The sequence below is a fragment of the Ambystoma mexicanum genome, chromosome 5p (assembly GCF_040938575.1).
Source record: "Ambystoma mexicanum isolate Mex_15411 chromosome 5p, UKY_AmexF1_1, whole genome shotgun sequence".
NCBI classification, from domain to species: domain Eukaryota; kingdom Metazoa; phylum Chordata; class Amphibia; order Caudata; family Ambystomatidae; genus Ambystoma; species Ambystoma mexicanum.
Genome location: NC_090930.1, coordinates 760,335,197 through 760,351,169, shown reverse-complemented (window position 1 = coordinate 760,351,169; position 15,973 = coordinate 760,335,197). Strand labels below are relative to the sequence as shown.

Below are 15,973 nucleotides of genomic sequence, written 5' to 3'. Positions count from 1 at the left end.
GAGCATAAGGACTGTATAGCCAACAAAATGGCCGCCGAGTTGTCTTGCAGCACTGGTTGAGGGAGATCCGACGGGCGATCAGGAGCCCCGTCGGCATCCTCGACGCCCTCGTCGTCTTCCACGTCGGGGTCCCTCCCGACAGGATGCCTTCTTCCACACCAGAGCCGTGGCCTAAGACTTCGATCAGCTTCTCCTCAGAGGTTGAGGCCGAGTCCAAGACAACCTCCTGCCTCCCCTTTTTCTTTTCCGTCGGAGGTTTCACGGGGGTCCTGTCGATGGGCATGAAAGAGGACTCCCTCCGCGGTGGCAGGGAAATTCTGGGCCCCGGGGTCGCCACCACTGGTGTAGCCTCCACAGGCTGAGCCAGGGCCGCCGCGACTGTCTCGATAGAGGCCTTGGCCGGATGGATCAAGGCTTTCACCACCTTAGGTGCGCTCACCGCCTTCTCCTTGGGGGGAGGGTCACCACCTCGCTCCCCCTCCGATGGGGCCTTCGAACACGACCGGGGTCTCTCCAGGAGCTTCGCCGGGTGCTCGGCCTTCCTCTTACCCGAGCCAGAGCGTTGGCTCGTGGTTGATGGCGCCGGGGAGGATGCGCCCTGCCTGGCGCCAGTAGAGCCCGACCGTTCGGCGCTCCCGGTGCAAGCGGACTCGCTGTGCTTGGCCTTCTGATGGACCCCCGTCGCCGGGGCGCCCTCAAAGGTCTTAGAAGACCGCTCGGACGACTTCTTCTCGCCTGCGGGCTCTTTCCTTCCAGCCAGTTGGCGAGACGTTGATGGCGGTCCTTCATGGTCCGCTCCGACATATTGCCGCAAAACGCACAGTCCTTCTCCACGTGCGTCTTGTCCTCATGTAGGCAGTAAAGGCAAAGGGAGTGTTCGTCCTCAAAGACATTCTGAAGCTGGCATCCAGGGCAGACCCTGAACAGCTTTCCAGGCGTCGAGCTTCCCTTCTCCTGGGCCATGTCCGAGATGGGCCTGAGAAACTGCTGGAGTCCTCCAAAAGCGTGGCTTGACGAAATCTTCACCCTTGAGGGGCGTAGACGAATCCGACACGGGTCCCCGCTGATCGGATGAAGAAACGGTGGAGTTTGAGGCTCTTTTGACCGGAAAAAGAACATTGATTTCCTGGAACACTCGAGGATTCCTTCACTTATATGCTGACTTCCCGGATGATTTGTCCAACAATTTAGCAATTTGTCTACAAGAAACATGGATGAGGACTACACCGACGAAAGATGGATACGTGACCCTGTTAAATCCGGCAAAGAAAAATGCACAGGGCCGCCCGTTTTCTGGACTCATAACCATGATCAAAACCGGAACCGCTTGGGAAATTCTCGAAACGGACAATCCAAATATCTTCGTACAAAGTACGTTATTACAACTCCAAAACGGGAAAAATTCTAATAACCAGTATATCCTGCTAATTAACATATATTGGAATCCTGCCCAGATAACCCCAAAAAAATTCATATCTTCCGTAACGAAGATCATAGATAAATATCAACAAATAGATGGTGAAATTTGTATTCTTGTCTGCGGCGACATGAACACCTCCTGGTTCGACTCAAACGGATGTTGTATCATAGAGACCAGGAAAGAAGTGTCACGCCAACATTCGAGAAGTGCACTATGGTCACTCGCAATGGATTCACGAGATTGCGAAATGATAAATGGACGTGTAGAGGGCGACATACCACCGAAATATACCTGGAATAATATGGGCCACAAAAAAATTTTGGATTATTTCTGGATCTCAAAGCACTCATGGCATAAAATCAAGATCATGAGAATTTTGGAGACAAACAGTGACCACGATGCTCTAGTTCTAACTATGACTCTCCCTTCAAAACCAGATGGAATGAAAATGAACCAGAGCCTAGAGATAAATAATGGGCAAAATAGACTAAGAATAAACACCAAACAAATAACTAAGATGGACAAAGACTTCCAAAACTTGACATGGTCCAAGGATACAGCGTTAAACTATTGTGCGCTCTTACCATGCAGGAAAGATATTTCTCTCTTGAAGATGCCACCAGACAAAATACACGCCCACGATTGGAGTTTCAAAGTTAAGAAGCAAAAAAAGAAATTGCATAAAGACATACATAGATTAAAAATAGAGGGTGTGGTGGGTACTGATGCAAGGATAAAAAAACGCAAACAAAAATACCGAAATTGGATGAAATCCTATGCCCTTATGCGCGACCAAGAACGTGGTGAAGCCATGTTAAAGCTTATAAAATCAAATAACTGCAGAGAAATCTGGCGAATCATGAACACATTCTCTAGTAATCAAGCCGACACAATGGCTAGTGGAGTCGCTGAGAGTGACTGGAAAAGCCACTTTAGTAAAGTGTTCGCGATTGAAACCAACCAAATGATTCCGGCACAAATAGAAACCAAAGCCAATTGGGACTGTAACGAGAATATCGAAGATATCATTGCGGCCATACTAAAGCTCAACAATTCACGTGCAGCGGGTCCTGATGGCATCACAAATATGATGTTGAAAGCCAACAAACAAGAATGGGCGATCTTCATTAGTAACTTGTTCGCAAAGATCGCTGAGCTTAGAAAAATCCCGCCCTCTTGGACTACGGCGATTATAGTACCCATCTTTAACAAAGGAAATCGGGCGGACCCGGCAAATTACTGCCCAATCGCTTTACTCGATACAATCGGAAAGGTGTTGGTTGGCTTCTTACAAAAGAAACTCTCTGCTTGGGCTAAGTCGAAGAATATCAATGACTGCCGTCAAACCGGCTTCACTAAGGGAGTCGGCACAGAAATCAACTTGACCCTGGTAACCATATTAAAATTGAACGCCATAGAAAAACGGTCAAAGTTATTCATGGCCTTTATCGATATGCATCAAGCATTCGATAAAATAAATCGTACAAAACTATGGCGGAAGCTAACCACGTGGGGCTGCCCAGAGAACTTATTACATCCCATTAAAGCTCTACACACGATGACATCTATACAGATCCGACTAAACGCAAAAGGAAATTTATCAGACTCAGTGATGACACATAGGGGCGTGAAACAAGGCTGCCCGATTGCTGCGTGCCTATTTAAACTTTACATCGCAGACATCCCTTTGGCACTGAAAAATGTAAAGTGTTTTCCGCCAAAAGTAAATGGACAGCACATCAATTGTTTAACGTATGCTGATGACATTGTTCTAGTTGATACAACCCAGATAGGACTGCAAAGCCTCTTAACTAAACTACACCAATATATGACCACAAATGACTTAAAAATAAATGTAAATAAAACTAAAATAATGCAAATTGGATCGGCCAAAGGCTCCAAAAATAAAAACTTTGTGTGGAAGATCGATGATAATCCAATTGCTGAAATCAACGATATCCGATATCTTGGGATAACGATAAATAAATCGATCTGAGAATGGAGCTGGGTACAGGATATCACACAACGTATGAAAACGCTGGCACTTCAAGGTCGTCGAATTCACAATCTTTATGGCAAATTTTCACTAATACCTGTCAGAACATTCTACTATCAAAAGGCAATACCCGCCATCACCTTCGGGTCAGAAGTGGGGTGGAACTTGGACCATCAAATTTGGGCCAAGTTAGAAAGCATGTTTTGGAAGACAGTGCTACAGCTACCAAAACATGTTTCAATTATTGCCATTAGACACGAGTTGGCTTTAGATGAATTATACTCTAGTGTCCTCTGGAAATCTCTAGCGCTCTTACGAAAGATGCAGATGCCAAATCCGGCGTATGAAATATTTGCCACATCAATCAGACATCCGCACACAGATGTAACCTTAAAATGGGTCCAAGGTGTAAGGGAGATCATGCATGCTGCAGACATCAAGATGGAGTTGCTCCTTGCGCAACCCCAAATTGCAAAACGCAAAATATATGAATGGGCCTGGATGACAAACTTAGAAAAACTAGATGGGTTAGCACTAGAACTTGGACCTACAAAGAACCAACGGAATGTAATGCCAAGCTATTTGGTGCAATTTCCATCACGTTACCATCGAGATAAATTTCTCCGCCTGCGACTAAATGTCATTAAAGTAAAGGAAATGCTATTCATGAGACATGATCAGTCCACTTTGGATAATATCTGTCGACACTGCGGAGCTGCAGTAGAATCCTCTAGACATTTAATAGCAGAATGTGCAAGCCTTAAAGAACTACGAACACTCCCATCTAGCGAAGTTCGCGCCTTTGAACATGAATATGGATGAGTGGTGGTATCGCGTTCTAAATGGAAGCTCGGTCCACTTGACATGCGCAGTTGTAAACTTCATGGATACAGTGATAAATTGTAGCTGAACAGAAAGTGATGTCGACGATAGCGATGAGCAGCGAGACCACCAGACTATAAATAGAGATGGGAAAGAGAAAATGGGAATAGTGGTGAAGTGAATGTTTTGTAATAAAAGTTTGTAATAAACTATAATTTACAAAAAAAAAAAAAAGAAATTTTTCTATGAAAAAAAGCACTAACGCTCGAGAGCAATAGCACGAGGATCCCAACACTTGAACGTGCAGTAAAAATCTGAAGATGGCTGCCAGAGGCGGGGCTTAGGTAGAGGGCAGCCATTGGCTGTGGTCAGTATGACGCAGTGATCAGTGATTGGTTACTACTACGAAAGACAGATCAGAAACGAAACTGATACTGATTTTTTCTTTACCGAGGATTCCCAGCCTGACGACGGGGAATATTCATGAGCAGGTGAATCCATGCCAGACCCCATGCTGGAGAATTGGATTATTAGTCGAGGCCCTTTTATTTTAACATACTTGACTAAGACTGCTTTATTATTTGATGGTCGTAGCTTTCTGCCATCTTTAGATGGGCATTTGACAACCCATTTGAAAGTTCAATAAATTGCCTTGAACTGTGATCACTTGTGTCTGTCTTACTGTTTACCATGCCTTCCTTACAAGCGCCAACACAACAGTGTCAAAATTAAAATGTGGTGTATTGAGCAAAATGCAAATGTGGTGCAACCAACGCAGCAGCGTAATTCAGTTAAGTTATCTGATGTATATTTGAACCCATGGTGACTGTACAGATTTGTCTCAGAGTGTTGTGCGATGATAATACTACCTGTTAAGATTCATTTTCCAGTGTGTTCAAAAGGTCTGTTATAAATAACTGTTATACATGACTGTCTAACTTGAATTATTGTGAGCCATACTGTGTGGATTGTGACCCCACTCATTCTCCAGAGACTAAGCCTCAACTGCTCATCCATGTACCATGATTGGTTTTTGTCTAAACTCTCGGAGCTCTGTTCATCAGAACTGGGGGGAGGGGGAGGCGGGCTCCTAAAATCTGTCCACCAGGGAAGATTATAGAAATCCATCTTTACAATTGCGACCACGAAGAAAAGACCAATGACATCTTGAACCTTGAAGGGTGGTGAACCCAAAAAGTCCTCGGAAAGGACTCGCTCCACCTAAGGTGGTCAGTGGAAAACGCCGAGAGTATTCCCCTGACCAGAGATAAGGAGGAACAGTGGCAGCGATGAGAGCTCAATCCAAAATCACCACAACTAGGAAGCAAGAGCAGGCAGTGGATGGGTAATGCAAACTAGTAGCAGCTTTCGGATAGTTAGATGACACACCATTACAGCATACACCTCCCATTCCCATATCCTTCTGGCGAGAACAGAGGGTGCTTATTGACAAGTGGCACAGCTAGTCCGGAAGGGCGCAGTATTCCCAGCATGCTGGCACCCCATGGTTTCCTCACAAGCTTGTGAAGCAAAAGATTGTCTTAAGCTTCAATAAGCATCAGAAGCTTCAACAAATGGGTATTTTAGCACTTCAAAATGGAGGGCATTCAGATACACCAAGACATACTTCATAGAGAGCACTGGTACCTAGAACGGAGAGGTGCAGATCTAGCTTTTTGAATCTATGATCCGCAGAGCAGGCCAATGCCGGAAGTCCATGTACCCTTCCTCAGCGCCATGTGTAGTAACCAAAGTGATGAAGCTCAAAGCCACCTTCCTTAAGGCATCAGTATGATCAGCTACCTGGACAACAAGATAATGTTGCATGACAAGAAACACTGTCAGGCACAGGTAAACACACCCAAGGACCTCCAACAGAATTCTTGTGTTTCTCAAATTGAGAAAAATCAGATCTGAATCTAGCCCAGCAAAAGACCCTTATATGGGTCTCAGGGCCTACAAAATAAATACTTACTATAACGAGAGGGGTACACACTAGTGTCAGTGTAGGGGCTATCTTACCATGGCTTCTTCATTATCAAGCCATGCAGAGACTGAAGGTTGTAGGAAAGCCTGTGCTTCCAATGCACAATAAGGTGGTTCCCTTGTTGGAGGAGGCAACCCTACGCCATTACTAAGGGCAGGTTCTTAGTCCCTAATTGCTTTGAGGAGTTCCAAGGTTGCTCCCATATCTTTCTGGAAAATTGGAGAAGCTTATCAAGAAATCTTGGGCTCCATCTGCAGCACTTGCAGGTTACAAAGCAGCTTGGTCAGAGGGGCGCAGGTGGTGAGTGGACAGGGTCACAATCCAGTTTCAGCACGTTAAAACCAAGTCTTACATTTCCTGGCCAGACTGGTGGTGGATGCTAAGACTTACTGAGCGGTGAATACATATAGGTCATTCATTCCAGTGGGGCATGATCTTGTGGAGCAAGTCACAGTGTATGAGCAAGAAAGTGTGCTGCCTCCTAAAAAGTTGCATGGATGACTACACAACCGGGGATTAGTTACTCTACATCCTGAGAGGTCAATATAGTGCTAAATCTTTCAGTATTGGAGAGATAAGCAGTTCGCATTAAGAATGGGGAATTCCCTTTTACATTAACCATCCTGTTGAGCCTTCTATGGTGCCACAGGTTTGCCAATGGGGGCGGAGGCTTCAATATAACAGACAGGATTTTCCAGAACAACCCAAGCTGTGTGTAATGTCCTGCTTGAAGACATGAGGAAATCACAGCAAGTGTACACAAGAGGAGAGACGGACAGCTGCCTGTCACAGTTTGTACGCCTAATAGCCTGATGCCCTTTCATACGCTAGCTAGATGGTTAGAGATCATTTTGGCAATTTTTTCTGTGGTTAGCACCTAAGAAGTGAAATTCAGATTTAGCAGTATTGCTTCCAAGACTAAAGCTTCAGGACAGTGGAGAGTTCAGTTGTGTTTACCATCTTGTCTTGATGGTTTAAGAAAACAAGTGTATTTATCTTTACGTTGTCCACATGAGGAGATGGTAATAATCGTCCCTCTTGTTGCAGGGCCGGACACAGTCACCATGAGTAGCTTCCAGAAGCAGGTGACAGTTGGCCGGTCCTGCAAATGGAGTCCAATGGGAAGTTCTTCGACCACTGTTCTGTTCCTTTGAGGTTTCAGTTTGTGCCATACAGTTCTGAGGCAGCAAAGGTTATGGAAAATGAGGCCCAAGCATTTGTGGCATGCCCTCAGTTAAAGGACTACCATTCTTATGCTGTGTTTCATAAAGAAAAAGAAGCACAATGTTTGCCTGTGTCTTAACAGAATTAAGACATTCCCACGCCAAACGTTTGGAAAATCTCCATTGCCATCCTATAAAAGCAAGACTGAACTAACCATGTTTAAGAGCAATGTGGCAAGCCTATAATAGCTTCAACCTCCATTTCATCTTGAATGGGTGACACCCAGGCTATGGTGCTGTTCTTGGAACAGATTTATTGCTGACATTTTGCTACACAAAAACAGTGAGAGAAGAGAACAATTAAAACAATGGAACTGTGTAGCACCCACAAGGGAAAATGAACATTTGTCGAAATAAAACCGTTTTCTAGGAGGGTTGAGGGTGGTTTCTTTGAGTATCTGTGAGAATGGCTAGGCACAAATTATTACTTAAACGCTTCTGTATCTCTGATTAAACGACTAAACAATAGAGTGGTAGTTGCTTACACCAGCAAAGTGACACGTTTTAAGAGCTATATAGCTGCAGACCAAATGGAACGATCTGCAGTGATTTTACAGTAAAAACAAAGAGGGACGGGGGCACGAGTATACTCTGTCTTGGCAGCCCATAATTATAAGTTCATTGACCTCAGAGGAATAAAGGTGTCCCTTGTTTAGGAAGAATGTAATAACTGGCACAATTATGACGTCAACAAGAGCAGTGCTTGAGGATTATGTAGGTGAGATAAGGCAGTGGAAACAGGTGGCTTGGTGCTTTTTCGAGTCTTTTGTTAGGCAGGTGTTTTGAAAATGTAACTAATATACACAAACAAACTTAAACAATACATTAGAAGTACATTTTCCTACCTGTAGCCTTCCAATCTCTTCGCCAAATTTCTTCTGCTGCTTTGCTAGCGTAGACTGATGATATTCCGCGTTTGCCTGCATTATGCAGTGCTTTGCAGCCAGAACTGGAAACACCTCCTGGAAATAGAAATACTGACCAGGGGAAAGTCCAAACACACAAACAACCACAGAAATAACATGGGATGCAGGAAGAAAAAAGCAAGAAGAGAGGAAATTAGAACAAACCAAGAGTGCTTGAAATTGGTTATATTATTAGAAGTAAAGTTAGTAAACCCAAAGGATCGGGGCTAGATTGAATTGAGTGGACATTTTATTTTTAGAATAAACTTATTAGATCTTTTTCTTTTTGATCCAGTTATTTTTTAACTCCACTTTACTCAAGCTAAGAAGTTGTCAAATTAGTACTTTTAATTAGTAAAGAACAAAATGCAGGATCAAGCATAACGTGGTTAGTGCTAGAGATACTATTATTCTAAACTACACTAAGATTCTCCCTATCCAATGTGTGTTATTAAAATCACAATTGATTGAATATGTGTTAACATTTCAGCACCTTCACTATGTTAACCAATGTTTACTGATGGATTTTTATCAAGAAACAAACCATTGAATCATCCCTGCATATAATAAAAGGAAAAGTACTCTTAAATCGAATGCAGACCATGACCACAGGAATCTAAAGAAAACCTTTCAAACCAATCATTGTTGACTTGATAGCAAGGCAACAACTATGAACCCTCTAATTCGGATTCATTCCATCATGTATTTTTTAAATAAATTAACTACAAAACAAACTGTAGCAAATACAAACAAGTAAAGGGCCTTCCAAAAGGAGACCAATCCAGAATTCAGATGGTACCTGAAACAGCAAGCAAAAAAAATAATGTAAGAAAATTATCTTATCAAGCCTGCTGCTGGTGGTGGTCATACACACAAGTCTATCATGACAATATATCAGTGTAGATAAATAGCTCTAGGAGGCCTCCTTGGTAAAAAAAACTAAAATGAAACCACACACCATTTTGCCAAACGCGTGGTAGTTGTGTGAAGCAAGGCCTTAGGCTTTCCAATGATATCCCTAAAACAGTTTGAATACCAGCAAACGATCCAGTGCTTTAGTGGTTTAAAACATCATACCTTTAAATCAACACCATCTACTGAATTAGCAAAAAGGTTTAAAAGTGACATACTTGTACTGTAGCAAGAAATTACCATTGGCTCCACAAATGCAGCCATTGATGCATTAAAAAAAGGCTCTGCCACTAGAGATACTGACCTATAGCAACAAAGAAAAGGGATAATATTGACACTTACGAAGCTGCATGCAGAGTCTACACAAACAATAGGCAGAGCTTTCTACTTCTTGTGAAACTACTTCAAAAGGCAAATTAACACAAAATGACCAGGTAACCCTTTGTAATGATTTTGACTAAACCAGAGCCTATGTGCGCTTTTTACTAAAATATAGCACTTGTGTGCAGTGCACCCAGAGCTATAATGTACATTTGCTTCAGGCCTCAGTGGAAATTGCACTTTATGCAAAACTCCATTGATAAACATGTTTTAGTGCTTATTATTCTGCAATGCTTCAAGGGCACTTTGGAGACAAACTACACAGATAGACTGCTAAGACTGAGCCAGGTACAATCTGGTAATTGAGAACATTGTTGTGGAATGTAGTTATTTTTGCTGCCTTCATGAGAAAGGGAAGGAAAAGCTTTGCTTTTTGGGTTGTTATAGGTCACTCCGGCTGGGGGCTCATGGGAACTTTTGAATCGGCAGAGGCTTGGAAAAAGGCAGAAAGTTTTGGCTTAAAAAGGGGGGCGCCCAGACAGTCAGAGAAAGCTTTGCTGGTATACAGACCATTCGTGCCAGGACCGTTGATATCAAGATCTCTCTGCCTGCGGGGGAGCTTTCCAGTGCTGTTTTTTTTGTTGAGATGAAGGCATTCTTTAATGCTGTATCAACCGTAATATATTTTTTCTAAACTACTTTTATTACTTATTATGCATTGATGTATGTTTTTGGTGAATAAATGGGCCATATGAGAGAGAGTGTGTGTGTGAGTGTGTGAGTGTGTGAGTGTGTGAGTGTGTGAGTGTGTGAGTGTGTCATTACTCACCGTAATCTTATTTCTGATGCTTGTATCTGCTTAGATTCACATGCTATGCATAGGTCGACATCTAGTGGAAGCTGCAGAGTATTAGTTGTTTTTTTGAAACTCGAAAAGGGACGTGAACAGGGCGTGCCAGTTATACTATCCCTAGTGTGACGTGCACTGTACCCATGGTCCTTTACGCATCGAGGTCCCTCAGATTGTTTTGTTACTGACATGAGGTAGCATGAAGTGTATCACGAGTACAGGTGTATCCAAGCAGATACATACCAGAGAAGCTCATGACATCTATGCACTTTCTCTCATGGGCGCATGTTAATCTAAGCAGATACAAGCAACAGGAATATGATTACGGAGAGTAATGTATCCCTTTTGAGGGTTGTAGAATCTGCTTAGATCACATGCTATGCATAGATTAGCGAGAACTGTTGGGAGAAGGTGGTGGGTTGTTAGAAGGAACAGCTGCAAATAGATGTTTTAGAACTGCTTGTCCCACGTGTGCATCTGCTTTGGAATGGGTGTCAATGCAGTAGTGCTGAGTGAAAGTGTGTACTGAGCTCCATGTAGCTGCTTTGCAAATGCCGTCTAAGGGGACATTAGTGACATAGGCCAAAGTAGCTGCTGTGCTCCTTGTGGAGTGAGCTCTTCGTATGAAAGGCAGAGTCTTTTTTGATAATGAATAGCATAGTTGTATGCATCTGACTATCCATCTGGAGATGGCATTCTTGGAAATGCGGTCTCCCTCTCTGCCTAGTGCTACAGAGACAGTTGATCTGTTTTTCGCAGCAGTCTAGTCTTGTTTATGTAGTAAAGGACTGCCCTCCTCACATCCAGTGTGTGGAGTTTTACCTCAGATGAGCTAGTTGGATTCTTAAAGAAAGCTGGTAGCTCAATGGATTGGTTCACGTGGAATTTGGAAATTAATTTAGGAGAGAACCTTGGATGTGTACGTAAAACCAATTTGTCTTCTTATGGAAGTAATAGCCACTAAGAAGGCAGTCTTGTATGTCAGGTGTTTAAGACTTAGGCTCGAATGGAGGGTCGGGGGGGGGGGTTGGCATGAGCTAAACAAGTACAATATTGAGATCCCAGCCTGGTGGTGGGTTTGAAATTGGAGGATGGAGTCTCTTTACCCCCTCCATGAATGCCTTCATGACTGAAATTTTCCACCATGATATCTTACTCTCAGAGGTGGTGTACGCTGATAAAGCCGCCAGGTGGACCTTTATGGAGTTGAATACTAACCCTGAGTCTAACAAGTGGAGCATATAATTTAAAATGTGGGATGGAGTACATTCTATGGGGTTTATTTGTTTAGACTGGCACCAAATTACAAATCTCGTCCACTTGTCGAAATAACTGTCTGATGCTTGGTTTTCATGCCTCCTTGAGGATATCCATACACTGCTGTGGTAGATTAAGATGTCCAAACTCTATGACTTTGGGAGCCATGCTGCCAAGTTCATTGAGCATGGTTGAGGGTGCATTGTTATTCCCCCGTGTTGGGTTAAATGATTGACATGGGAGTTTGATGGGACTCGCACAACACCAGTTTGCGCAGATGTGGAATCCATGGCTGCCTTGCCCACATGGGAGCAACTAGGATGAGCGTCACCTGTTCTTTGTGAATCTTGTTCACCACCATGCCCATTAGAAGAGTCGGGCGGGGGAGTCTGAGCTGTGGGGGACAGGCGGAATGTAGGAAAATTTACATGAATAACTCATACATTGGCCGTTCCCCCTTGGAGTCTGGCTGGGGAAATATGGACACAAGTCTGGGCATTGCTTGTTTTCTCCTGTAGCGAACAAGTCTAGTGTGGGGTAACCCTTTGCGAAAAATATGTGGACTACGACATTTGAATCTAGTCGTCACTCGTGTTCTTCTGGTAGGGGATCTCTGCTAAGAGAGTCTGCTAGAGTGTTGAGTACCCCTGGAACATGTTGGAAAGATAGGAACACCACCCCCCATCTGAGTGCCCATTTCCATACTTTCTGTGCTAGCTTGGAGAGCGTGTGCCCCGCTGCTTGTTGATGTAGAACATTGCAGTGGTGCTGTCAGTTAGGATTTGGACCGACTGATTTGTTAGCTGAACTTTGAATGCTTGAAGCACTTTCAATACTGCCAGAGGTTCCAGCAGATTGATGTGGTTCTGTGCTGTGATGCGAGTCCATAGCCCATGTGCTGTGTGGTGAAGGTGATGTGCCCCCCACCCGAAGAGTGATGCGTCTGTTTTAACGACCGCTTGCACTGCCGCATCATTTCCCTTCAACAGGTTCTCCTTTGTCCACCAGCATAGGTCTTCTACTAGTGTTGGCGAAACGACCATTAGATCGTCCCACTGACTGCTTGCCCAAGACCACTATTTCGCCAACCACGCCTGCATGGTGCGCATGCACAAACGTGCGTGTGGGACCAGGTAAATGCAAGATGCCATCATGTCTAGTAAACTCATTGCTTTGCGTACGCTTATCTGGCGACCTGCTTGATAGAGGTATTTGACGTAGCATATTCTGAACTCCCTGCTTCCGTGTTTAAGACCGCTCCAAGGAACTGTTTGGTTATGCTCGGCACAAGGCCTGATTCTCTTTTTTATTTAGAAGCTCAATTGGAAGAGAAGGTTTATGGTTCTTTGAGTGTTTTGCCAGCAAAGGTGGGGGGATTCCCCTGTAATCAGCCATTCGTCTAGGTAGGGTTACACTGGACTGCGGAGGTGCGCTGCCACCACCACCAGTACTTTGGTGAATACCCTTCGAGCAGACGCCATTCCGAAGGGAAGCACCTTGAATTGGTAGTGCTGGTTTGCTAGCTTGAAGCAAGAGTTTCCTGTGCGCTGGGAACATTGCAATATGAAGATGGGCATCTTTCATATCCAGTGTTACCATGTTGTCCCCCCGCTTTAGCAGAGGGATTGCTACTTGTAGCGTTGTCATGCAGAATTTTTGTGGCTCTACATAAGTGTTTGCAGGATGTAGGTCTAATACTGGGCACATAGTTAGATCTTTCTTTGGCACAAGGAAGTAAGTTGAATAAATACCCATGTTTACCTGGGACGATTTCTATGGCGTCCTTGAGTAACAGTGCTGCAACCTACTCAAGAAGGATGTGTTCTTCCTTTGTGGTTCTTTTGTCGCGGGGGATGGTTTGAGGTTGCTGAATTAGCTCCACGCAATCACCACCTGCTACTGTAGATAGCACCCACTTGTCTGTGGTGATTCCCTCCCATGCATGGGTGAAGTGCGTTATACGCCCTGAGAGGCATGGGAGGGAACCTGAAGCTGGTGTTCATTGTTTAGGAGGTGTAGCTCCACCACTGAAGTGGAGGACCTCCCCTGGCCACGAGTTCGACGCTGGCCCCTCTGGAAACCTTGCGAGGCTTGTACCAGATTATTTTCCCAGGATGAGCCCCGACTGTCCATAACCTGAAACCTTTTGTAAGCTTTGACCTTGAAAAACATGAAAATTGCTTCCACCTCTTTGGCCTGGTGGCTTATTCGTTAGCTGGCCTAGTGATTTAAGAGTATCGTCCTACTCCTTGGCAGATTTTAATGCATCCTCCACGGCCTTCCCAAACAAGACGTTTCAGTCTACCGAGATGTTGTGGAGTGTTGCCTGTGTTTCAAGTTTGAAACCAGACTGGCGAAGCCATGGATGGCGTTTAATGATAGTACCTTCAGCAATGATCCTGCCTGCATGATCTGCAGCATCCAAGTTGTATTTTAAGATGCAGCTGCATACCGTCTTGCCATCTGCTACTGCTGGGGACAGTTGCGATTTGAGGGGTTCAGAAGCTGAAGCTATTAGTGTTACCACCTCGTCCCACTTGTGGCAGTTGGAGCTTGCCAGCAGTGTTGCGTTATTCGCAATCCTTGTCTGAAAGGCCACTGAAGTGGCCACCTTTCTCCCCACAGAGAAGAGTTATTTACTTTCCTCATCAGGAGAAACCGGTTTTAGCTGCCCCATGATGTAAAGTGGATCCGTCGGTGCAGGACGGAAGTGTTTTTCCAATACGTGGGTCGACTGCCTGCTTTTGGTTGCATCCTTCTTGGGATGGACTGCAGGATTGGAATAAATTGGATGGCGGCTTTCCTGCCCCCAATATATCCTCCACAAAATCCTTATCTAGCTGAGTTTGTGTCTGAATTTGAAAGTGCTCAGCTGCCTTCATGAGCATATCGTTATACAGTGGTTGATTGTCCACTGGTGAATCTGCCACTGGTGCGTCCTTGTTAACTGGAGAGGGTAAGTTGTACACATCCTCTTCCTCATCATCGTAGCATTGGACTGCTTCCTGGATTGTATCATTGTCCTCAGTGTCTGTATTTAGATCATATAGATCAATATTGACGGGGTCTACCCGATGTAAAATAGGAAGGGTGTCAGGACGTGGACTCTTAGCTAGGGCTGGGAGGATGAAGCGTCAGTAGTTGGTGGCGTGGTTTTGAAATTTTGGATAGCCTGGGGCTTCTTCTCAAAGAAATTAGCCATGAATGTCATTCTTCTCAAACCTATCAATGTCCTCAGAGGTCCACTGTGATGAACTTGGTATGGATACAGGGTTTTCAGGTGCAATCTGTCCATGAGGTGCAGGTTGGGCCTGAGGGGTAGGCTGGCCCTTGTTCTTCAAGGCCTCTGTTAAGGTCTCTTCTCCCTGGGAAACAGTGTCTTTCCCTGTGAGGTGTGCTAGATTTCTCCTTGTGAGAGTGACTCTTGGAGGAGCGTTTCATTAACCTTAACGAGGCTTTCAGGGACATGCTTTTGCACCAAATGGTCTTTTTCCAAACTTTTGGTGCCTTTGGCCGTTTGACATAGAATGTCGAATTTCAGAAGTGGTGAGGACCAAAGCCTCGTCTTCCAGCGTTCGGCAGAGGGTTTGGACACAACGTCTGTATCGTCTCTCGACTTACAGTGCCTGTCGTGTGGTGATCAGGACCTCGAGTGCCCAGAGGACAGGGATTCGGTGGACCTCCCCTCGACGCAGTGTGCGGCCGTTTGGTCGCTGTTGCTGTTGAATCTTAGTACTTGGCTATGTGCTTAGTGCGGGGAGTAGTGCGAGTGCTACGGCCGCCGGGTGCCATCCCCGTAACAAAGCATCAGGACTGTCTATTGTGGTCGGGGGCTAGGACTTGGGAATCTATTGGTTTCCCCATCGCCTTCGCCACCCGAAAAGACTGTGACGCTACCATCGCTGGAGGCCGGATCCACGTCCATGGCGGCCTCAGCCTGCATGGGGTGATGGGCCCAGCGCTTTGTCTTTCGGTCCTTGAGCGTTTGTGGCTTGAAGAGCTTACAAGCTCGATAATGGCCCTCATCGTGGTCCCGTGCAAGACAAAGATTGCACACCCAGTGCTTGTCTACTCAGGGGAACTTATTACAACTAGGGCAGAATTTAAATGGACTGTTTTACATAGTTAAAAGAAATGGCAGCCAGGCAAGAAAAGAGTGTAAGGGGAAAATGCATTCTCTAAGGTCCACCCCACACTCTCCCTATTGTTACGGGCGTGGCGCAGTGCGGCCTTCCAAGGCCGAAGGGGCCCGTTGAATTAAGCTCTTTGTTTGACGTTCG

At 44.9% G+C, this 15,973-nt stretch overlaps 1 protein-coding gene across 2 annotated transcripts in view; it reads right to left on the bottom strand.

Annotated features, from left to right (window-relative positions):
- Positions 1–15,973, bottom strand: part of PDCD6IP (programmed cell death 6 interacting protein) — a 1,152,781-nt gene that overhangs the window by 896,107 nt on the left and 240,701 nt on the right. The window contains exon 7 of one of the 2 annotated variants that reach the window (XM_069613187.1): positions 8,294–8,425. In XM_069613187.1, coding sequence (XP_069469288.1) covers positions 8,294–8,425 — 132 coding nt within the window. The remainder of the gene's footprint in view (positions 1–8,293; positions 8,426–15,973) is intronic. The other variant, XM_069613188.1, reaches the window with a different exon arrangement.